The sequence below is a fragment of the Bufo gargarizans genome, chromosome 4 (genome assembly GCF_014858855.1).
Source record: "Bufo gargarizans isolate SCDJY-AF-19 chromosome 4, ASM1485885v1, whole genome shotgun sequence".
Taxonomy (NCBI): domain Eukaryota; kingdom Metazoa; phylum Chordata; class Amphibia; order Anura; family Bufonidae; genus Bufo; species Bufo gargarizans.
The window spans coordinates 236,285,587-236,310,313 of record NC_058083.1 but is presented as its reverse complement, the minus strand read 5'-3'; the positions used below and the strand labels follow the sequence as shown (position 1 = coordinate 236,310,313).

Genomic DNA, 24,727 nt, shown 5'->3' with positions numbered 1-24,727 from the left:
ACATTTATTCTCTTTAGATGATGGCTTGTTTTAAAAGTTAAAGGTAGGAAGTGGGGATATTCAGGTATGTTGATTCTATTTAAGGGGAATGTGTCACAACCAATAATCTACATTTTTTAAACCAGGATCTGTATACTTTTGTAATTGCATGTAATTAAAAATATAGTGATAGCCAGTGAGCTATTCAATAATGTATCTGTATAGTGCCACCTATTTTTTGTTCCTTGCCTTATGTCTCGTCCACCTCATTGACGTGGGTGCACATGCTCAGTTTAAATCTTCACCTGCCACCAGCCATATGTTCTGCCAGAAGCAGTGGCAGTCACAGGGAAATAGCAGCAGCAGAAAGGACACATACCTAGAGAAGGACACACCCCTTGAGCTGCCAGTCTGAAATAAATCTGGTGGAACAATTGGAACCATAAATAGGGAGATCTATGGATCCATGAGAGGTACAGGGCGGGTTCTAGCTTTGTTAGAAAAGTACTACCGTATTTTTCGCCGTATAAGACGCACTTTTTCTTCCCCCAAAATGGGGGAGAAATGCCCCTGCGTCTTATACGGCGAATGCAGTCAGTTTTACATCGCTGGCAGCGATGTAAAGAGAGCGAGGACTCGGGGAGGGACTGGGAGGAGGAGCTGGGGCCGGCAATAGCGGCGGGGCGGTGCAGTCACTGTACTAAAGGCCCGCCCCGCCGCTCCGGTGTACTAATAAAATATGTCATATTCAATGAATGGTTATTAAATATGCCCCTTTATGCCTAATAGTACCTTAAATCCTAAGCTCATCCGTACAATGCAGGCCGGGCGGGCGGCAGCGTAACTCCCTGATGTCACGTGCCTGCGCCGCCTACTTTATGAATGAAGCAGGCGGCGCAGGCAAGTGACGTCAGTGAGTGACGCGCCGCGCCGGCTGCCCGGCCTGCCGGCATTGTACTGAAGCGCTTAGGATTTAAGGTACTTTTAGGAATAAAGAGGCATATTTAATAACTATTAATTGAATAAGACATATTATATTAGTATACAGGAGCGGCGGGGGATCTGTGGATGGCACAGTTATGGGCTGGGAGGGTCTGTGGATGACACATGTATAACAGTGCCATCCACAGATCCCCCCCTGTAACAGTGCCAGCCACAGATCCCCCTGTAACAGTGAAAGCCACAGATCCCCCCATAACAGTGTCCGTCATCTACAGATCCCCCCATAACAGTGTCCGTCATCCACAGATCCCCCCATAACAGTGTCCGTCATCCACAGATCCCCCCATAACAGTGTCCGTCATCCACAGATCCCCAGTAATAGTGCCATCCACAGACCACCTAGTTCCAAACCCACCAAACCCACAGCACACCTTTTGGTTAAAAATATTTTTTTTCTTATTTTCCTCCCCAAAAACCTAGGTGCGTCTTATACGCCGGTGCGTCTTATACGGCGAAAAATACGGTATATGATATCTGATTTTAATTTTTTACATCAGTTACGTCATAACACCTTTAAAGAGGACCTTTCACCGGCTCTGAGATTATAATATTAATACCTGCCACTGTAAGGCATGTTTAGGAGATGTGATATTGCTATATTTTTTCTAGATACGCTGCTCTATTGCGGCGCTGTGCCCACCATTCTGTTTTGCCATTCTGTATGCTAATCATTAGCATTGGTACAGGGAGGAGGGGATGGCCGCATTTCTCAGGGGCATTTCCTTCTCCCTGGCTGTGAGCAGTCCAATATCAGCAGACAGCATCACAGTCAGAGAGAAGGTGAGCTTTTTTTTTCCTCAATGGCTGTGATGCGGTCTGCTGTGATTGGGCAGCTCACAGAAGGAGACTCCCGCTGAGAAACGCAACCGTCTCTTCCTTCCTGTAGCGATGCTATTGATTAGCATACAGGGTGGCAAAAGAGAACGGGGGGCACAGTGCTGCAATAGAGCAGCGTATCTAAAAAAAATTGCGATATCACATCTACTAAACATGTCCTGCAGTGCCAGGTATTAATATTGTAATCTGAGAACTGGTGAAAGGTCCTCTTTAAATACTGTGTCCAAATAAAATGAATCTTTTTAGTGCTAATTTATGATAGATTTGGCAGAGTATAAAAAGAAGACCGATACTGGATAATTTACATGTGTTTTGACTCTGTTTAGGTCTTAACATGGGCAAAACAGCATCAACAGAGATTGGCTTTTGCTTTGGAAGAACTAATAGCCAAAAAGGAACTTCTGGAGACTTTGCTCCAGTGGTTACAGTGGGCAGAGACCACACTGAATGAAAAAGACAAGGAGGACATACCCGAGGAGATAGATGAGGTTAAGGCTTTGATTGCAGAACATCAGGTATAATAAATTCTCCTGATTAAGTTATGTGCTCCATTGTGGATTTTGTGCACATTTTATTTAACTTGTGTCATTTTCAGGCTTTTATGGAAGAAATGACTAGAAAGCAGCCAGATGTAGATAAAGTTACAAAGACTTACAAGAGGAAAGCTCCCGAGCTTACGACAGGTCAATCTCAAATCCCTGTCTTAGGCAAAGGAAGAACAGGCCGTAAGTGTTAAAGGGTCACAAAACTTGTGGGTATAGTCTGCTAAGTAGTTAAAGCTCAGCTGCTTATAGCTGTATGAAAGAGATTGTAATCAGTATCCTGAATGACATCAGTTCTGGAAAGATCTATGTATCTGAATACATTGATGACATTCCTTTGAATAGGAATATTCCTCATAAGTATTTGGGGTCATGACTGGTACTCATATATGCACTGGATACATTATTTCACACTTTAGGCAGCTCTCCTTGGTACAATGACTGAGGATTGATCCATAATATGGTCTCCATGCACTGCCACAGAGAGTTGGTGATTGTTCCATGTGTAGAGCTCTTGACCCTAATTTTCCTGGAAGTAGCTTTTTGCTTTCTAGCAATGATGTCATTTTGCCTGATGATTTTTTTTTGAAAAGTAAAACTATTTTCTGTATTATAACAGGGAAGCGTTCACCAACTCCTAACTTGTACCCATCTGGTGCACAATCATCAATAGAAACGAAAAACCCAAGAGTGAACTTGCTGGTCAGTAAATGGCAACAAGTGTGGCTTTTGGCATTAGAGAGGAGAAGGAACTTAAATGACGCTTTGGATAGGCTGGAAGAGGTACCGTATATTGCAATGTATTTTAACAATTCTTTCCTTTCCTTCTGTAAGACTATGGACACCCAGTATTATACATTTATATAGATAAAAGTATACAAACATGACATTACAGTATAGATAATCTACAGTACAGACCAAAAGTTTGGACACACCTTCTCATTCAAAGAGTTTTCTGAAGGCATCAAAACTATGAATTAACACATGTGGAATTATATACATAACAAAAAAGTGTGAAACAACTGAAAATATGTCATATTCTAGGTTCTTCAAAGTAGCCACCTTTTGCTTTGATTACTGCTTTGCACACTCTTGGCATTCTCTTGATGAGCTTCAAGAGGTAGCCACCTGAAATGGTCTACCAACAGTCTTGAAGGAGTTCCCAGAGATGCTTAGTACTTGTTGGCCCTTTTGCCTTCACTCTGCGATCCAGCTCACCCCCAAACCATCTCGATTGGGTTCAGGTCCGGTGACTGTGGAGGCCAGATCATCTGGCGCAGCACCCCATCACTCTCCTTCATGGTCAAATAGCCCTTACACAGCCTGGAGGTGTGTTTGGGGTCATTGTCCTGTTGAAAAATAAATGATGGTCCAACTAAACACAAACCGGATGGAATAGCATGCCGCTGCAAGATGCTGTGGTAGCCATGCTGGTTCAGTATGCCTTCCATTTTGAATAAATCCCCAGCAAAGCACCCCCACACCATCACACCTCCTCCTCCATGCTTCACGGTGGGAACCAGGCATGTAGAGTCCATCCGTTCACCTTTTCTGCGTCGCACAAAGACACTGTGGTTGGAACCAAAGATCTCAAATTTGGACTCATCAGACCAAAGCACAGATTCCCACTGGTCTTCTGCTTGTTGCCTGTCCTTAGCAGTGGTTTCCTAGCAGATATTCTACCATGAAGGCCTGATTCACACAGTCTCCTCTTAACAGTTGTTCTAGAGATGTGTCTGCTGCTAGAACTCTGTGTGGCATTGACCTGGTCTCTAATCTGAGCTGCTGTTAACCTGCGATTTCTGAGGCTGGTGACTTGGATGAACTTATCCTCCGCAGCAGAGGTGACTCAGTCTTCCTTTCCTGGGATGGTCCGCATGTGAGCCAGTTTCTTTGTAGCGCTTGATGATTTTTGTGACTGCACTTGGGGACACTTTCAAAGTTTTCCCAATTTTTCGGACTGACTGACCTTCATTTCTTAAAGTAATGATGGCCATTCGTTTTTCTTTACTTAGCTGCTTTATTCTTGCCATAATACAAATTCTAACAGTCTATTCATTTAGTATCCACCTGACTTCTCCACAAAGCAACTGATGGTCCCAACCCCATTTATAAGGCAATAAATGCCACATATTAAACCTGACAGGGCACACCTGTGAAGTGAAAACCAGGTTTTTGTTACGTATATAATTCCACATGTGTTAATTCATAGTTTTGATGCCTTCAGTGTGAATCTACAATTTTCATAGTCATGAAAATAAAGAAAACTCTTTGAATGAGAAGGTGTGTCCAAACTTGTATTGAGAAGGTGTGTCCAAACTTTTGGTCTGTACTGTAGATGTAAAAAGATAATAAAGTGTTGACAGACAATTAAATTCTACACTAGATAAAACCAAACATTTGCACGGCATTTACAAATTCCTATTTTATTAGATGGCTTAAAGAGAATGAGTTGACCTTCTTAATTTATTTACTTACATAAATTTATTGAAAGAACATGTGGTATCTTTAGAACAAACCCCTCACATATTTTACCATCACAAAGCCCCTCTTATAATTAATTCCTTAAGAGGAAAACATTTTTTTCTACCGAAATAGACTGCCAAAATGTATTTAATCACCCACTCTCTTCTGCCTCTGAATGTGTATATTAAGGATAGGTTTTCTCATTTCAGCTACGAGAATTTGCCAACTTTGATTTTGACGTGTGGAGAAAAAAATATATGCGATGGATGAACCACAAGAAATCCCGTGTCATGGACTTCTTCCGAAGAATTGATAAAGATCAGGATGGAAAAATAACACGTCAAGAATTCATAGAAGGAATTCTGTCTTCAAGTAAGTACCACAAAGTTATTTTATTATAATGTTACTGCAGGCAATTATTTTTATTCATAATATTTAAAGCGATCCTCCAGTTTAAGAAAAAAATATACAATAACTGGGGAAAAAACAGTACACTTCCATTGGGCCCTCCTCTTCATCCTTTTAGTCACAAATCTACCGATTCCCAGGCTCCTCTTCTGACATCCTAGATGGCCGCACTGCTTCTCAGACTACTTGATGCACACCATCCATCAGTAGACCAAAAAAGATCTTGTGGTAGAAAAAAATGAAATAAAGTGTTTAAAAAATCCCCAAGTTAAAAACACACACACCTTTTTCCATGAAAAAATTGATTTACTGTGGAATAAAGCCCCAAAAAATAAATAAATTCACCTCCACATATTTGGTATCAAAGCATTTGTAATGACCCAAACTTTACAATTGTCACGTAATTTAATCCGCAGGATAACAAAAGTTAATCAATGATTATGTGTACCCCAAATTGGTGCCATTAAAACTACAACTTGTCCCACAAAAAACAAGCCGTCATACAGCTACATCAATGGAAAAATTAAAAAGTTATAGAATCCACTCATGCAGTGAGTTTCTTTTACATAGACGTGACTGTAGAGATACAAGACTTAGGTTGTCTAGACCTGCTCCATGTTTATCACAGTGGCTCAGACGTGTTAATAAATTTGGTGCAGGGATAGACTTTTGTTTAGCTCTGTACTAACTATTGGTTGAATTTTACACTAGAATTATGGGTCAATATCGGTGCAAAACAACACATCTTAGACCAGTTATAGCGAACTTTTTACAGAGTGCCCAAACTGCAATTCAAAACCCACATATTTATTGCAAAGTGCTAACACGGCAATTTAACCTGAATACTACAGTCCAATATAGTATATCTTCAATGTACTTTATTAGTTAGCTATAATAGCCTGCCTGCATTCAGTGCGCTGCTTGTGCTGTTCATAGCGCGCCCTATGCTGATGAATGGCAGGAAAAGTCTAATCCAGGGTGTGGGTGCCCACAGAAAGGGCTCTGAGTGCCACCTCTGGCACCCTTGCCATAGGTTCACCACCACTGTCTTAGACCATGCCCCTTTCGAGATAACTCCACGCTTCGCAGCTAAGCCCTGCCCCTTTTCTAGCAAGTCTAAAAAAGTGTAGAATCCCTATTTGCACCAAATCGCGCCAATTTCCAGCGCTCTTTAGATAGATATTAGGCACATTTATAAATCTGGCCCTTTTTCTTTAGTAGTACTTTTTTTCATCTTACATCAAATTACGGAAATAATTTGTGAGTTGGGTGATTATCTCATTCATTTGGCAAAATACAAAATGCTGCAATTTATAAAAGTCTATTTAGTGACAAAGGAATAGACATGATAACTATATTAGAGTTCTCCAGTCCGCCAAACTTTGATGTCATCGTCCTCTCTAATGCAATATTTTCATTATCCCTGTTATTGGATTACTGAGCTCTGCCAAAGATAATGTTGTTGTTCTGTCTTGTACTGTAAAGAAATAGCAGCCATTGCTTTGGATAATGATGTTTTTTAAGAGTAAATGTATGGGCCCTTTGTAGGGGGTTGTCCAAATACCTAAAAATATTACCTATCAACAAGATGGGTGAAAAATGTCTGATTCGTAGGAACCCTCTCCCCTCCTTATGAATAGAGTGGCAGTCAGACATACTTATTGCTGTTCTATTAATCTTTGTGGGACTGGCAAAGAGAAGCCAAGTACTCGGCTACCTTCGTCAGTCCCATAGAGTTGAATAGAGCAGCAGCACACATAGCAGCCACTATATTCATATGGGGGACACAGGGACCCTGCTATCTTGCTTGGTCAGACCTCCACTAGATGGTTTAGTCACTTATCCTGTATTTCCACCTATGCTTTACATGACCTTGCCATTGCCATATTCTAAGACACTTTAAAGAGTTTTCTAAGTTTTTACGCCTGATGACCTACTCCGTACTCCGGACCCCCGCTGATCAGCTGTTTGAGAAGGCAGCTCTCCAGTGAACACCACGGCCTTCTCGCAGCTTACCAAGCACAGCGCCATATAGCGGCACATTGTATAGTAGCTATGCTTGGTATCGCTCTCAGCCCCAATCACTTCAGTGGGGCTGAGCTGCGCCCAGGCCATGTGACTGATAATCGTGTTATCACTTGCCTAGGAAAAGCGGATTGGCGGGAGTCCCGGGTATGGGACTCCCACCGATCAGATACTGATGTCCTATTCAGAGAATAAGTCAGTGGCCTAAACAGCTTGCAGTATATATTTTAATGATTTGAAACCTGTTTGTTACTAGAATTCCCTACCAGTCGTCTGGAAATGAGCGCCGTGGCTGACATATTTGACCGGGATGGTGATGGTTACATTGACTATTATGAGTTTGTGGCAGCCCTTCACCCCAACAAAGATGCTTACAAACCTGTAACTGATGCAGACAAAATTGAAGATGAGGTACTTAGTCCATAATACCGTATATATATTAGTTATTGTCAGTTCATTCATTTGCCAAAAATATTATTTTTATTTGCACAATTAATGTGGAATGTTTTCTCAGGTTACACGACAAGTTGCAAAATGCAAGTGTGCCAAACGCTTCCAAGTTGAGCAAATTGGGGAGAACAAATATAGGGTAAGTAAAAGCAATACATTGAAAGTAATGTTACCATTGACATATGTACTGTATGGCTGGAGTTTGCAGTATTCTCAGATAAAATGTGGGTCTCTAGTATTTTACAATAAAAAGTGTTACAGTAGCAACAGGCTGTCAGACTCTTTCTGACTTTCCTTTTTGGCATTTTGGAAACTTTTCTTAGTGGCCGTTTTTGGCCACCTTTCCATTTTACTCTATGGAGAATTCAGCAGGACGGAATTGATGGTTCCCTGATGGGTAAGAACCAAAAGGTGGGGCCCATGCCTGTCAGTAGGGATGGACGAACATCTGCCGGATCGTTCACGATCACGATCAAATGTTCGCTAACCTCAAGTTTTCGGCGGGTCCCATTCATTTTAATGGCAGGCGAACGTGAAAAACCTTCAGCTCATATTTGCAGCCAGGAGATAATTACTAGAAGTGCACAAATAGTCCCACAACATGAACAGTGACATACCAGATGTATTATTCGAATTTGCGATCTCCATTTATTATTTTATTAAATGCGAAATATCGGCAATATAATTTTTGTGTACGCGCATGCGCAAATGCACTTTACAGTACCCAAATGCACTATAAAGAAAGTATATTGGTATATAACACCCGCTTCAATCAGTTTTTTGGGGGGGCGACTGGTATATCACACCAGTGGAAATTATTTGTTCCAATAACGCTTGTCCCTCTATATACCTGCAGTATCGCAGCAGAACCGCACACAAATGCCGCACAATACAAATGCACTATAATATACTTTCTAACATAGAAAGTATATTATAACATTGTACAAGGAAGGCAATCCATTAGAATATACATAAAGATAAAACGTAACCTTTAAGAATGTTACTATGAGAGTCCATTTACACGTCCGTAAGTGTTTTGCGGAACGGGTGCAGCCCCTTTCATTTTCAATGGGGCCAGAATGTGCTGTCCGCATCCGCATTTGCGGATCCGCACTTCCACATCCATGCTTCAGTTTTCGCAAAAAAATAGAACATGTCCTATTCTTGTCCGCAATTGCGGACAAGATTAGGCATTTTCTAGTATAGTGCCGGCGATGTGCAGTCCGTTTTTTTGCGGATTAGATGCTGACCCATTCACTTCTATGGGGCCCTTTTCTATTCCACGGTTCCGCCAAGCAAATAAAACATGTCCTATACTTGTCCGTGAAAATCAGGACATGGCCCTATTGAAGTCTATGGGTTCGCAAAAATACTGAATGCTATCCGTTTTTTTTAAGGACATGCTGAACTGTCCGCAAAAAAACGGATCCACATTTTTGTGGACAGCATACTGCCGTCTGAATGAGCCCTAAAAGATATCCCTCAAAATGAAAATAAATAAAATTATTAAAGTTAAGAAAAAAGCATAGATGTGGTAGGCAATAACAAGTGCTCAGTGGCACTAAATCAAGTGCTCGGCGGCACTAAATCAGGTGCTCGGCGGCACCAAATGAGAAACCATATGTCCTACCACAATCCGGGGGGTTCCAGTGCACATCCATGAATCCCGGAGGGAAAGCAAAAAACATCTTTACCTGGGCTAGATGATGATGTGGTATTGAAGGACAGGGTGGGCAAAGAACTGTTCTTGATACTGCCCTACAGGGGAGGGGGGGGGGGGGTGCCCTGTAGGCCCTGATAGCCTAACCACAGAGCACCCGCCCTGATAAGAGTGACCCCATCTGGAACCTTACCCTATATAAAATTGGCCCAATTAAGCCCCTAGCCCCTAGGCCCCTGACTTCCAGGTGATCACTATATAGATCTATGTGTTTTAGACATATTATAAGTATATCGCACCCCTCTGTGTATCACACCTATCGATAGCACACCTATACCAGTCCTTAAAATGACTTTTGTGGCCCTATTAGCTAGCGTTTGGTGTCCCTAACAGCCTGTCCCTGCTCCACACAGCAACCTCTCCCTACACTGGCAAAAGACTGAATGTAAAATGGCGGCCAGATCAGGTTTATTATAAGGTAGGGGGTATGTCCATGTGCTGAAACGTCTCAATTGGCTGTCCTGTACCACCTGATGGATGTGTCATGGGTCAAAGTTCTTCACAATGTAAAAGAATATGGCGGGCGCAAATATTGCCATATGCTCACATGTTCAGCGAATCGCGCACACACAAAGTTCGCTGCGAAACGACCGCCGTGCAAACCGCAAGGCCATCTCTACCTGTCAGACATCTATTGCAAATCCACAGGGTATGGGTATGCCATAAATGCTAAGGATGAACATACTGCTTGAAAGAAGTGAATAATAGATACATTCCTGTAGTAGATGCTTATTCTTGTAAGATATCCATAGAAAAAAAGTTCACTAGAAAAACTTACACTAATGTTAATTTCTCTCCATTTTCTCTTTGCAATCAGTTCTTCCTGGGAAATCAGGTATAAACCAGTAAAATGTTTCCAATGTATAAACATGGTCACCTAAGCTTGCGATTACTGTCACTTGACCATAACCTACTCTTCCATTATGTTCTGCTCTATCAAATCCATTGTTGCTTTGGTGAAGGGTCTTTACTAGTCTGTGACCAAGCTGATTTCAAACATGTGTATCACTGTTCTTCACTGCTGAATAGTTTTATAACCATAGGATAGTTCCACTAATGGATATGAGCAAATAAGTGCTTTCTCTTCTGTGGTAAGACACTGATTTGATTCTAGTTGTTGGTGGCCCAGACCGCAAGGCTTCGGTTAGTCTTGCTTTGACTTTCCTGCCATGATGCATGATCAGCGAACATGGTATTCAAAGATACCTAATGTTTTTACTTGCCCCATGCCCAGCATGTTCCCTTCATACAGATCATGTATCAAATATGTCATGGTGACATGTATAACATAATCCACATCCATGCCATCACATTGTACATACATTATATGTCAGCTGTAATACTTTTTCCACCATATTACTGTAAATTTCCCTCTCAAGCATAGGAGGTGTTGCTTACAGTAATTGTCTAGTGTAATAGTACCTTGAGACAGTGACTAGTAAATAAACCCTAACTATCATTGTTGTTCATGCATGAAACCATGTTATCCAGTAACCACAACAACCGCACCCCAACCGTGTGCCCACCAATTATTTAGACCCTCATTCTCATGCACATTAATTCCCCCTCCATTTCGTTGTATGTTTGTGCTATGTCTTGGAGACCAAAGCCAGTTCCTTTCTTTAGGGCCCAAAATTGTAGCTCATTAGATTTCTGCCCTTGTGGTAGTTTCTAAGCCATCTTTTCTTCAAGGCTATGCTCAGTTATGGCCTGAAATCCACACAAATAAAAATTTGCAGCAATTTGAATGCATATTTTGCTGCAAATTTCCCTTAGTGCATCACAGTAGCACTAATCCTTGGAAAATCAAAAAGATATATCTGTGACAGGGCATGTTTCAGACTGCAACATCCACGGCATGCCCTCAAATCTGCTTGGCTTTTTCACTAGAATGTGTGTGGGGTTTGGTTAAACTCCAGTAATGTCCATCTTACCGTTATTTAGTACATGTCAAGCAGCTAATCTGCTGGATGTGAACACTAAGGGTACGTCCACATGGGAAGGAAATGCTGCAGATTTGCCACTGTGGATTTGTGTTCGGCAAATCTGCAGCATTTTATGGTACCGGTCAAATAGATGAGATCTGAAGAAATTCCATCCACACATTGTGGAAACAATCTGCAACGTATAGTGGCCTGTGGTGTGGATTATAAATCACGTTCATTGGATAAAACGCGGTGCAAATCCACAGCAAAGGCCACAACAAATCTGCAGCAGAATTACTGTGCAATGATGCCTTTGTGCCATTGCATTCGAAACTATAAATGGGGACATCACGTAAATAGGGCTCTAGTGTAATAATTCTAACAGGCAATGGTAAGTATTGTAATTAATTCTGGAATTCCAATGTCTGTGACTTGCTCCATTGCTTACCTCCCTTTCTTCATCCCTGTTGCCCATTGCTTTAATCAGTTGCCTTTAACTAGTGTTGCATGGGTGTTCTCAGATTTGCACTGGCTCAGTAAAATCAGCTGTGGGTGACAAATAAGATTTAAATCTATGTTCCCCTGCATGCATTTTACATACAGTATGTATATATAATATACTTATTTGCACTTGTTTCGTCTTCCCAAAGTTTGGAGACTCCCAGCAACTTCGCCTTGTCCGTATTTTGCGGAGCACAGTGATGGTTCGAGTAGGTGGTGGTTGGATGGCACTGGATGAATTCCTAGTGAAAAATGATCCATGTAGAGGTAAGCAGTGTAGTGTCCAGATAGCTTTCAGGTTCCCTCATGCTTCCTTTAAGCTGCACATTTGTCGGGTACTCTCTATAGGTGAAGCAAGTTTAAGATCTGTTTTCAGTTTCATAGTATGAAGGTACATTGAGATTTGTGTGGTACAGATCAATACCCTGTACTTATACAGTTCATAGGGAGACTTTATCTTGAGTGGAATGTTTGTACCAGATTTGTCAAAGGTTAAAATTTGGTACATTTGGTGCTTTTGTACATACAGTATGTCTAGAGGTTTTACTAAAGCTTCTTTGTCACCTCCTGACTGGAGGGAAATTGTGACGTTTGTATGACATTTGTGTGACTTTTTAATTTCTTAAATCTGGCCGACACCCCTTCAACATAGCTAACCATGCTGAGAGTGGTGTAAAGTCAAAAAGTCACACATTTTTGTGGGAAAAAGTCATAAAAAGCCCTATATTGCATCTATTGTGCAACCAGAATTCTGGAGTACAGGGCTTGGTAACCCCCCATAGTCTGCAGTGATTGCTTACTGGACAGGTCCTTATTAAATCTGTAATACTGGTAGTACATAAGACATTATGTCCCAGATTGGATGAGCATGTATGTACTGTTTGCTACTCACACTCTCTTCAGGCCAGAGACATACATGAAAAGATATTGCCCCAAATATCATTTCACCTTGGAGAATTATTCACATTGCACACTCGCATCGCTTCACATTATTTTTTTGTGGTAATAGGGATGTAAATAATATGAATAAAGGGTTTACTAAGAATCTGGAGAAAATGTCTATTACAGGTTTTCATCAGTTTTCTGCCCTCTCTCCCAACAGGAGCTGTCCAGTAATAGCACACATTTTGTCTCAATGATGGTATATAATGCCTGGTGCTGAGTCAGCATATTCTATGCATATTACTTGAATGTGGTTATCATTAATTAGCTGCCATTTTGTCTATTAGTTATGGGCATTAAAAATCTGAAATCTGGTAAAGAATCGTCTTGATTACAAAACTGAATATGTTTTTAAGCTATATATTGTATTAGTATATTCAGAAACTGATCAGCATAGGAACCTAGTAGATCAGTTTGGTGGTGCCTATGGACTGATAAAAGATGTATCAGCTCATTGATATTTTATGTATACCTGAAATTTCTGTTTACTCTTTTAATTCTGTTATTTCACTTAGCAGTACTTTACTACTTCTCCTTTTATTTACTAAATATCCTCTTTTATTTTACTTGACTGGTATTCTGTCATTTCTCCCTAGTTCATCATCATGGAAGTAAAATGTTACGTTCGGAATCAAACTCTTCAATTACTACTCAGCCTCTTATAGGTTGGCAAATATCTCCCTCTTTCGTTTCTTTTCATCTTCACTCTTTCTTTTCACTTGCTTTGTTATCTTTATGTCTCCTATTTTGTGTGTAGTGCATGCTGTTTTTTTTTGTTTTGTTTTTTACCTCATCTTCATTTAGTAATCTTGGCACCAGCGTGTAAGGTTTGGACATTGCTGTGGTTAACATGCATGGTGAAGCTGTAATTCAGAGCCATCATACGTGTTTACATTGAGTAGACATAAGTGTCATATATTGCATGCTGGGACTTTGGCTTACACTAGTGTGTGTTGGGACCTGTAAATGATTGTGTTAGTTGTAATTGTGGATTCATTGTCAGGAATACCGTAGAAGGAAATACACCTACAGTGGATATAAAAAGTCTACACACCCCTGTTAAAATGTCAGGTTTCTATGCTGTAAAAAAATTTAGACAAAGATAACTAATTTCAGAACTTTTTCCACCTTTAATGTGACCTATAAACTGTACCACTGTAATTGAAAAACAAACTGAAATGTTTTATGTGGAAGGAAGAAGGAAAATAAATTAATAAAATAATAAGGTTGCATAAGTATACACACCCTCTTATAACTGGGGATGTAGCTGTGTTCAGAATTAAGCAATCACATCCAAAATCATGTTAAATAGGAGTCAGCATACACTTGCCATCATTTAAAGTGCCTCTGATTAACCCCAAATAAAGTTCAGCTGCTCTAGTTGGTCTTTCCTGAAATTGTATTATTCACATCCCACAGCAAAAGCCATGGTCCACAGAGAGTTTTCAAAGCATCAGAGGGATCTCATTGTTAAAAGGTATCAGTCAGGAGAAAGGTACAAAAGAATTTCCAAGGCATTAGATATACCATGGAACACAGTGAAGACTGTGATTATCAAGTGGAGAAAATATGGCACAACAGTGACATTACCAAAAACTGTTCTGGGAGGCTACCAAGAGGCTTACAGCAACATTAAAGGAGCTGCAGGAATATCTGGCAAGTACTGGCTGTGTGGTACATGTGACAACAATCTCCCGTATTCTTCATATGTCTGGGCTATGAGGTAGAGTGGCAAGACGTAAGCCTTTTCTTATGAAGAAAAACATCCAAGCCAGGCTACATTTTGCAAAAACACATTTGAAGTCTCCCAAAAGCATGTGGGAAAAGGTGTTATGGTCTGATGAAACCAAGGTTGAACTTTTTGGCCATAATTCCAAAAGATATGTTTGGCGCAAAAACAACACTACACATAACCAAAAGAACACCATATCCACAGTGAAGCATGATGGTGGCAGCATCATGCCAAGGGGCTGTTTTTCTTCCGCTGGAACTGGGGCCTTCGTTAAGCTAGAGGGAATTATGAACAGTTTCAAATACCAGTCAATATTGGCACAAAACCTTCAGGCTTCTGCTAGAAAGCTGAACATGAAGAGGAACTTCATCTTTCAGCATGACAACGACCCAAAGCATACATCCAAATGAACAAAGGAATGGCTTCACCAGAAGAAGATTAAAGTTTTGGAATGGCCCAGCCAGAGCCCAGACCTGAATCTGATTAAAAATGAGTTTGGTGTCCGGAAGAGGGCTGTGCACAGGAGATGCCCTCGCAATCTGACAGATTTGGAGTTTTTTCACAAAGAAGAGTGGGCAAATTTTGCCAAGTCAAAATGTGCCATGCTGATACTCATACCCCAAAAGACTGAGTGCTGTAATAAAATTAAAAGGTGCTTCAACAAAGTATTAGTTTAAGGGTGTGCACACTTATGCAACCATATTTTTTTATTTTTATAATTTTTATTCCCTCTTCCTAAAAGATTTCAGTTTGCATTTGAATTGAGTTGTACAGTTTATAGGTCACATTAAAGGTGGAAAAAGTTCTGAAATGATTTATCTCTCATATCTCTTATCTCTCTTTTTTTTTTTATATCACAGAAACCTGACATTTCAACAGTTTAAGTAGACTTTTTATATCCACTATATACGCTTGAAAGAATCATCAGCAATTATTATTAATGGCTTGGCTTTAAAGAACTTCACCAAGAACTTGAAATATTTTGTAATGCCCTCTTCCCTGTAATCTATAAAACTTCTGGACTATGGGATTCATGGCACCCCTTGTCAGATATTAATGACACTGTTAAAATTTGAGAAGTAAACATGAATTGATTTGGTTTCATTGTCCTTTCTTCTTTCTAACATATACTGTACGCTCATTATGCCAGATCCCAGCACATATGCTGTCTCAAGTTAGGGAGGCATTACAAAGCATTAGCTCAGGTGGGGTTCTTTTGGTGCCATAGGGCAACGAGCATCACTATCCTTCATACAAAGGTACTGTTGGTCTTGGACACTTGCAGACATCTTGTCTTATCTGAGTTACTCTCTAATGTCTAAGTAACAATCCAGTTACAGTATAATTTTCTTTCCCTACCTTGTACTTTTATCAACAATTGCTTCTTAAGCTACTTTTACATCTGTGATTTTGTTGTCCGGTTTTGAGATCCAGCATGGGATTTTAAAACCACAGCAAAACGCTTCTGTTATAATAATACAACCACCATTGACTTACATGGTTTTTGGTGCAGGATCCAGCTTCTTTAGTTTCCCATGCCGCACACAAAACAGCCGTTTTGTGTCCAGCACAGGAACGCAATAAACCGGAATGGAATGCATTCTAGTACACTCCATTACGGTTTGTTCAGTTTTGTTCCTATTGACAATAAATGGGGACAAAACTGAATAGTTGCGCTGCGGTTTTGAGACCCTGTGCCGGATCTCAAAACCAGACAGCACAACGCAGATGTAATAGTCGCCTTATCAGTGCTGTTTTACCTTCCTAAAACAGCGCCGCTCCAGTCAGTGGGTCGTACAAGTGAGCAGGACTGGACAGCAAAACCAGACAAAAGCCATGGACAAGAGTGGGGCTGTTTCTGAAGTTTTTCAAATTGCAAACAACCCCTTTAAATTGTTTGTTTTACCATATTATGTTACATATCAATCAGTTTCGTTCTCTGGTTAATCCTACATTGGGCATGCAGAGTTACAGACAGCAGTACCATTACAGAGCCAGCCATATTAAGCCTGAAGAGCTTTGTGTATTAATTACAATAGAACCCGTGACACTTACATTCATAATATTTAATTTAAAATGATGCATTTATTTGATCAAATCCTCAGTTGTACATAATAACAAAATTGTATTTTAAGAGGATTCTCTAATTTGGTATCTGCTGGACTCAATATAACAGAGCCCTTCTAGTGCTTACCCTTGCTAACACCCTTATCTGGGGCGTATGGCACCGCACATATTTGGGAAACACCCTTGTTTGAATGATTTAGATGTAAACAACTGCATAGCCCAGTGCCAATTAAATCGTATGTGACTCATTTTTACTTGTGTTTTTTTTATTTTTTATTAAACTATGCAATTATTTCAGGGTAGAAGTATGCACATAATTTATTTTTTAGGCAGTGCAATATATAATGGTGACATTGTTTTCACTCTTAATGTTTATACGTGCTTGTATTTTGCCAACAGTGAAAGTTTATATTTCAACTTACTTTAGTCATCGTAGATGTCTTCTCATGCTTCTGAAGTAATGACTAATCATATTATGGGTTGCAATATTTTTTTTGGGCAAAGTACAACACTAACATTATTTTATTTGCAGCTAAGGGAAGAACTAACTTAGAATTGCGAGAAAAGTTTATGTTACCTGAGGGCATAAGTCAGTGTATGACTCCATTCCGGCCTAAAGGTCGAAGGTCAAGACCGTCTTCAAGAGGCGCATCACCCAACAGATCCAGCTCAAGTCCAAATGTTCAAGCTAGTCCATCACAAGCCACAGGCATCAGCACCCCCAAGGTAATTGTTTCCTTTGTCCACTGCCTCCTGCACATTGAGAAATAACTTCCTGCAATTCATTGCCTACAATAAGGGCCATCTAGACACACAGATCATGTAATGATGCGTGCCTTTTGTCCACAAATATAGGCCCTGATTTATCAAGAATGGTGTCTGCTATGCCGGTCTTGATAGGGCTTGCACCTACACCCCACCCTCGCTATGCCCCCTTTTCAGAAACTGGCGAGGGTGATGTAAAAACACCAGTTGCAACTATTTGTTTATATCGGCTAACCCGCTTTGTCCATGGATCTACAATAAAGTTGTAAGGGATATAGTAAGGTATACAGCAGGAGCCTGTAAATATATACCATGGCAATGTTCAGACTGAGAGAGAACTCAAAGAATCACATTGTGTATAGCATTCATACTATCAGAGTTTCTGTAGATCTTTGAGTCACCATGTCCCTCACCATATTTATTTTTCACCTAGAGTTCTCCATAGTGATGGTAGGCAGATAATTGTCCACTGCTTCTGATACTTACATGATCGTGTTTACCATAGCTGAATTATTTTTTTCCAAAGTGCTGCAAAAATGGAAGACAGATAGCCAAGAACCCTGGTTCAGGTGTAAATCACATAACAGTACCTTCTCTACTTCTCCAATGCCATCTTTAAGATTACTTAAGTTGATTTGCCATTGTTTCACACAGACACCCCTCCATATAACACGCAATTATGGTAAACCTTGGTTGACAAACAGCAAAACATCAACTCCTTGTAAGAGCCCTGAATCCCCTGAACAGAGACTGTCATCTGAAGAGGTATAGTACATGCAGGGCACTCAGTTGTGTAATCTTTCCCAGCCACAACTGCTCTGTTCACTGACCACTATTACCACTAAAAGGCCTACTTTGCATGTCAATACCCTGTTTAACCGATGCTCAGGTATCACTATTTAATCCTTTCCCATATTCCACTATATAATCGAGATTTACTTCCTACCACATCTACTTCATCATTTTTGAGATTCACTGTCTATCTGTTTAATATGGCAGCTCCTGTATTAATTGGTTTCCAGTACAGTCATTTTATATTCTAATTCTAATGCATGTTCTTCTTTACCTGTCTACAGTTTGCATTTACTTGTTCCTGATGATTTCTTTTATGATAATACAGAGCCTAACAATCTTCAGATTACAAATGAGTGTAGAGATTATCTTACAAATGTGGTCTGCCTTCTGTCATTCTTTCTCAAATGCACTTTACATAATGTGGATAAGTTCCCTGCATTTACTTGATCCATTGGTCTAAAACCCATGGCTCTAGAGTTGTTGGTAAATTACAGTTTCCAGCATGCTGGGAGTTGTAGTTATGCAATACTTTGAGCGTCACAGACTGTAGGTCACTGGCCTTATGATAGCATATAGGTAAGCTACAATGCTAGGTGAGATATAATGTTGGGAATAAATACTGCACATATATCCAAGACCGATTGTGCAGTAGTGCGGACTTCAAGGGAGTCTGTCAGCAGTTTTGAGCATGCAGGACTGCTGACGGCACTAGGTAGGGGGTAGGGAAAGCAGGACGAACATACCTTTTGTGGAGCTGTTATCACAAGTAGTGTGATTATGAACCTTTAGTCCGCCAGATATTGCTCTAGCAAGTACCCAGTAGACAGTACTCTCTGCATTGTGCTGCTTTATAGCCCCTCTACTATAGTCTCCTGGTTTGACACTACAGCTGTCTCTCATACCTAGAAAATTACCATCATCAGCTTATTGCAGAACAACTCTGATGAAGAGGACTCAGATCACCTCATTAATCTACTGATGCCACTTCAGATGCATTGAGGGACTAAAAAATAAGCCATTAGTTACAAAAATGTAATAAATTATATTCAGCACAATGATCAATGAAATTATCAATCTATCTGCTCCATGCTTCATATTTAAAATGTAGTATTGGGAAAAGGAAGTTTGGGACACAAAAAATACAATGTAGCATAGCTACTGAGCCATGATGAGAAGATGATACATACACTCCTGATGATTACTGCTGAGTAAATCAAAGTATCCAAAGTAGACTTTGTTCTGAATTTCAGGAAAAATTTGATTCATTACAAAGCCGAATTTCCTCTTGCCTTGTGGTAACGAATCAATTTTTCCTAAAATGGTGGCTGACAAAAAAAAATAATTATATTCTCCTCATCCACTTGCTCGTGGAGAGGCCGTCCGCTCCCGTCTTGAGTGAAGAAAACCCGCCAAAGGACCTGTGGCGAGCATGATGACCTCACCACATGATCACGCTGGTGTGTGCGGTGATGCACCCGTATCAAACTTTTCAAAACTTCGCTCATCTATACTCTACTCTACTCATCCAGTTCAGCCTGTTGTTACTGTATGTCTGTCCAGTTTCAAAGTCAGGTTCTCTTGGTTTACATGTATTCTTCCTGAAGACAAGAGAAGTCTGCTTCTGTGAGTTAATGTCTTTACTTCTTTACATTAAATATTCTGCTTATCTGATACAGGGAACTCCTATCCAGGGAAGCAAATTAAGACTTCCTGGATACCTGTCCGGAAAAGGATTCCATTCTACAGAGGACAACAGTTTATTAACTACTGCAGCATCCAAAGTCAGAACACAGTTTGCAGGTAAAGCATTTAAACATATATAGCACAATGTGCTAGCTATACAAAATACATACTTCTTCCCTGGCATAGATATGTATACTTCAGGGGAGGTTCAATACTGTTAGTTAATTTAAAAGTAGTGGTTAACAATAATACAATTAATCCACATACAAGATGTAATCTTATATATCAAGCAATATGCGTCATTAATGTAATTTTAATGTCTCTACAAAATGTCATACAAACCCGAGAGTTTAGGTTTAAGTGGAACTTTCATGTCCTCACCATCCAAAAAAAGGTTGTTTTTCTAAAATTTGATCTTTTGCATGTTAGGGGCTTTTAGACGTTTCCTTTTTGTCTATACAGAATGATAGAATAGAACCTAAATTTATTCATTCAAATGGAGGATCCAGTCTTGCAGCAGATTAGGGTCGCACCTGACTGTAGATTTCTTACACTTCACTTATTAGAAAAAAAGGACCAAAAAGGATGTTTATATCAGAGATATCATAGTAAACATATACTAAAAGGACAAATGGCCATTTGCCTTATTAAGGTCGGACGGGTGCAGAATGCACAAACGCGTGAACAGGGCCTAAGGATGAGGGGGATGAAACTAAAGCAAGTATTATATTGTCAATTTTTTTTCAATTGATTGTTAGTATTTTTTTCATGTAACTTTCATGCATATATTATTCTGCTGATTTAATGGTTCTTTGTTGTACAGATTATCGGAAAACTCCAAGCCGACCAGGAAGCAAGGCCGGAAGCAGGTCAAGTAGCCGGCGAGGCAGTGATGCCTCTGATTTTGATATTTCAGACATCCAATCTGTATATTCTGATATGTCTGAGACTGTTCATGAAAGCAGCAGACCCTCTCCAAGATCAAGTTCAAGATCTTCCACAGGCAGACCTTCAAAAATTCCCACCCCACAACGGAGGACACCTATCAGCAAGCTAGCAACCAAATCGACAAAGAGATAGGATGCCAAGCTTTGGAGAGATTTTTCTTTGTGTATTGCCTATTTAAGTTTGTAAGGTGTAAAATATTATGTAGAAATTATTGTGGAATAATGCAAATGTTTGATTTTAACCCTGCAGAAGGCCTTAAATGTGTGTTTGTCTTGTTTTTTTACACATATTTTTATCAGGAAAAAAAAACCTGTTTGTCTTATAGTTTGGAAATGCTTGAGGGACATCAAATGAAACTAACATCATAGTTGTGTGAAGTACAGAAACTAAATCAATCATTGAATGTATTTATAACTGCAACCTGGAGGGACGTTCAATATGCCAAACACACTGCTTCATTAGTTACCAATTATGAATACCTCATAACTATTTATAATAGAGCAAAAACATGGACATAGATATCAAGCTTACGTACACTACCGAATCTCTTTTCACTTGGACCTGATTATGCACACTGTAGTTATTTACGCAGTTTTAAGTTCAGAGAACTCACAGAAATGTATTTTATCATGGGCAGAAATTATATTTTAGGTTTTTTTATTTTTATTTATGTCTGTGAGATTCTGTCTTAATAGAACTATATTACTGTTCAAATAATAGCATTTGGTGCATATGTGCAGTTATCCTTCTCTTCAGTGAATGGTAACATTATATCAACTTTTGTATCAAATCAGTTTTGCTTGCGAAAATCTATAAAATAAAACCTGTCCAAATCCATTTGTGTGATTCTTGCTTTGGTAGACTGAACTTTGACTTAATTTGCTCCTTGAAACTGATGTACATGCTTTGCAACTTATTATGTGTTTTAGGTGCCTTAACTCGACTAGGTTTGTGGTCTAGCAGGAATTACTCAGCATGAACCACCTTAGCACATCTATAGACTGTCTAATCTAATTTTAAAGGGGTTGTCCGGGTTCAGAGTTGAACCCAGACACACTTCCCTTTTCACCCAGGCAGCTCCTTGACTTGAGCATCGAAGCAGTTAATGCTCCGATGCTCTTCTTTGCCCTGCGTTAAATCGCGCAGGGCAAAGGCATTTTTTTTAGATCTTTAGTTAAACGGCTAGGGCAGCGCTAAAGCACGCCCATCACAGCCGGTGACTTCACCGAACACACTGCCAGACGGAAGCTTCCGCCCGGCAGTGTGTGAATGTAAACAAAAGAATCTTTGCCCTGCGCGATCTAGCGGACCTGCTTTCTCCTACAGCCATGACTGCTAGCTTGTTGCTTGGTTGTGTCCTCCTCAGTGCTGTTGCTAGTGTATTGTTTTGCCCTACAAGAAAAAAAGGCATTGCAAACTCTATAACTGAGGATAGTACAGTAAATCCTTTGACGTCTCCTCTGATTAGAGTAATTCCGTTTTCTTTTCCACCTTAAAAACCTACAATATCCTCAAAATGTATAAAAAAATAGATAAGCCATAGATAATCAAATGAGAAGTTTATTTCAAATGACAACTGCGGCACTCCCAAAGAATTCAAAAATCTATCAAAATGTATTAAATGCATGGTTATCACAAATATAAAAACATACACAAAAGGAGAGAGAAGCAGACTAGATGACAAAAAGGCAATACAGAGAAATAGATAGGGCTGTATTAAATGAATAAATACCCCATAATAAGAGGATAGAATATAGTGTCCAAGGCCAATAAATGAACTGGAGTTTTAACATATCTAGCTAACATCCACCTAAGTATCCTGTACACATGTCACTATGGAGAGTGCTGGGGGAAAGATGGACACATCAAATATATAAAAAAAATGTAAGCCAATGCGCATAGTCCCACAAACATCAGGGGTCAATGTCCAGTAAAGCAACCACCCCAGGCACTACATCCAGTGTACATACCCTGTGACATGATGATGGATGTTAATACAGTCCCACACCTCGACGTGCGTATAACCTCTGTAGGTTTCACCTCCTGATGAAGCATATAGAGGTGAAATGCATGTTTAGGTGTTTGGAAGTGCTGTAGTTGTCTTTTGAATAAAATTTCTCAGCCCACTATGATGACTTCTTCTGGGCATTATCTGTATAGGATTTAATACACGGATATATTTGGCTCCTCACTTATTCAGCAGCTGCCAACCTCTAAACAAACAAAGTATCCCAGAGAATGATAATACCTTCTATGATGACCCACACAATTATATCTTGTGCCCCAAACAGCAGTAGTGCCCCCAAACAGTAATAGTGCCCCATTTAGGCACCACACAGAAGTGCTCCTGGTAGTGTACAGCACTGTAATTGTTTCACTACCCTGTAACTATGCTCCCATTTTCTCCCACACAGCAATAATGCCTACTATGTGCCCATCTACAGTAAGGAGACGGACCAGGAGGAGCAAATAGAAGGGTGATTAAATGTGGGGACTTGCACAGGGGCAGTGGTGTATATGCCAGAAGGTGAGAAAGGGAAACCTTTAGTAGCACCGTCTCTTATGGAGGAAAAATATGGGTTGTTTGTTCTTTCTACCCAAAATTCTGTAGTGATAAGAGCAGGGATGATGGAATGCTTGTCTGCCCTGTATAATTCCCAAGATCAGCTTTTAGTCGCTAAAGGCTGCTTGAAGCTTAGTCCCTATATTTGCAGAAGATGGAGGCATATTGCTAATGTGTTGGAGAGGGATTTGGTGATGCCATCTGCTCAATGATAGCACAAATGGAGAATTAGTCTTCAGGATCCTCTGCGCACCGGAGATGTTGCAGCAACTTGTTAGCAGCTCAATTCAGCAGACTGTACAGTGCAGACAAATGGTGCAGCAGACAGGGCAAGAGGTGCCTCGTCATCTTTTGTGGTCTCTGTTTTTTCAGAGTGGAGAAAGTGGGTCAAGATGGTGGTCCTCGCAGGAGAGTGCCAGGCAGCCTTCCTGTGTTAGATCTAGTTGATGAGGAGGTCTGTCCTTGCATTTGGGAGATGAGGTAAAAAGGGGTACTGTGTCTTCAGTGGCATTTGTGGGTTGAATAGATGGTGTGAGGATGGGTCTCCCCACCATGTCAAGTTGGAGGGAGTGGACACTTAGAGGACAAATTAGGAGTGGGCCGTGGTTGCATTTTTAGTGCAGGAACAAATGTCCCAGCGCTACTATTGCTTGTCACGCACTCCCTTCTGTAGCCTTAAAATATATCTGCATCCTGAGGACAAAGATAAAGTTGAAAGTGGTGCGCACCACCAGTGGACACCCTTGGACTTTGGGCCTGGTCAGTGTTGCACCCTCTGCAACCACAGTCATTATGTCACTGCACCCTTGGCGTTCTATCTGACCTTTATATGTGAAAATGCTATCAAATTTTCTGTTACAGCTTCTCACTTCAAGACAATAACGGGTTGTGATAGGTTAATACTTAATATCTCTGTAGGCCTAGTGTGAGTTAGAGGGTTATATCTGGATACTAGGGTGTGCCTCTGTTTCGGGTGGCAGTCATCCAGCATACAATGACCTTGTGTTGTGACCTTGGTGAATCAACTGCTCAGAGATGCCAACATCATGACAATGTTTTGTGTGACTGTGCCTGAGTTCCAGCAGCTCTGCAGGGTTATAATGAAATTGTTATGACTTTTAAACAAAATTCCTACACTGACATTATGAGTGTATAGGTGGCTTACACCCACAAATACCTGATAGTGAATTTACATCCAAGGGTCCAATGTAAATGTAACATGGCCATCACATCCATGTGTATTTGTATAGTATTTTCTATAAACATAGGTCTCTATTGTTGCAGAATAGACTCTGCCCCAACAACCACTTGTAATGACCGGCGTCACGCACAGGGAGGGAAAAGCGAAAGCCCTGCCCAAGGGAGAGGGAAAGGTGG

General features: G+C 40.3%; 1 protein-coding gene across 15 annotated transcripts in view; it reads left to right on the top strand.

The window, feature by feature from the left end:
- DST (dystonin) overlaps positions 1–21,624 on the top strand; it is a 566,706-nt gene extending 545,082 nt beyond the window's left edge. For 9 of the 15 annotated variants that reach the window (XM_044290836.1, XM_044290835.1, XM_044290834.1 and 6 more), the window contains 13 exons: positions 2,145–2,333; positions 2,414–2,543; positions 2,980–3,143; positions 5,036–5,198; positions 7,516–7,670; positions 7,774–7,848; positions 10,247–10,264; positions 12,005–12,122; positions 13,394–13,462; positions 17,129–17,322; positions 18,016–18,126; positions 19,833–19,956; positions 20,663–21,624. In XM_044290836.1, the coding sequence (XP_044146771.1) occupies positions 2,145–2,333; positions 2,414–2,543; positions 2,980–3,143; positions 5,036–5,198; positions 7,516–7,670; positions 7,774–7,848; positions 10,247–10,264; positions 12,005–12,122; positions 13,394–13,462; positions 17,129–17,322; positions 18,016–18,126; positions 19,833–19,956; positions 20,663–20,919 (1,767 nt within the window). In that variant the 3' untranslated portion in view covers positions 20,920–21,624. The remainder of the gene's footprint in view (positions 1–2,144; positions 2,334–2,413; positions 2,544–2,979; positions 3,144–5,035; positions 5,199–7,515; positions 7,671–7,773; positions 7,849–10,246; positions 10,265–12,004; positions 12,123–13,393; positions 13,463–17,128; positions 17,323–18,015; positions 18,127–19,832; positions 19,957–20,662) is intronic. The other 6 variants (XM_044290848.1, XM_044290837.1, XM_044290849.1 and 3 more) reach the window with 3 other exon arrangements.
- Positions 21,625–24,727: the final 3,103 nt, after the last annotated feature.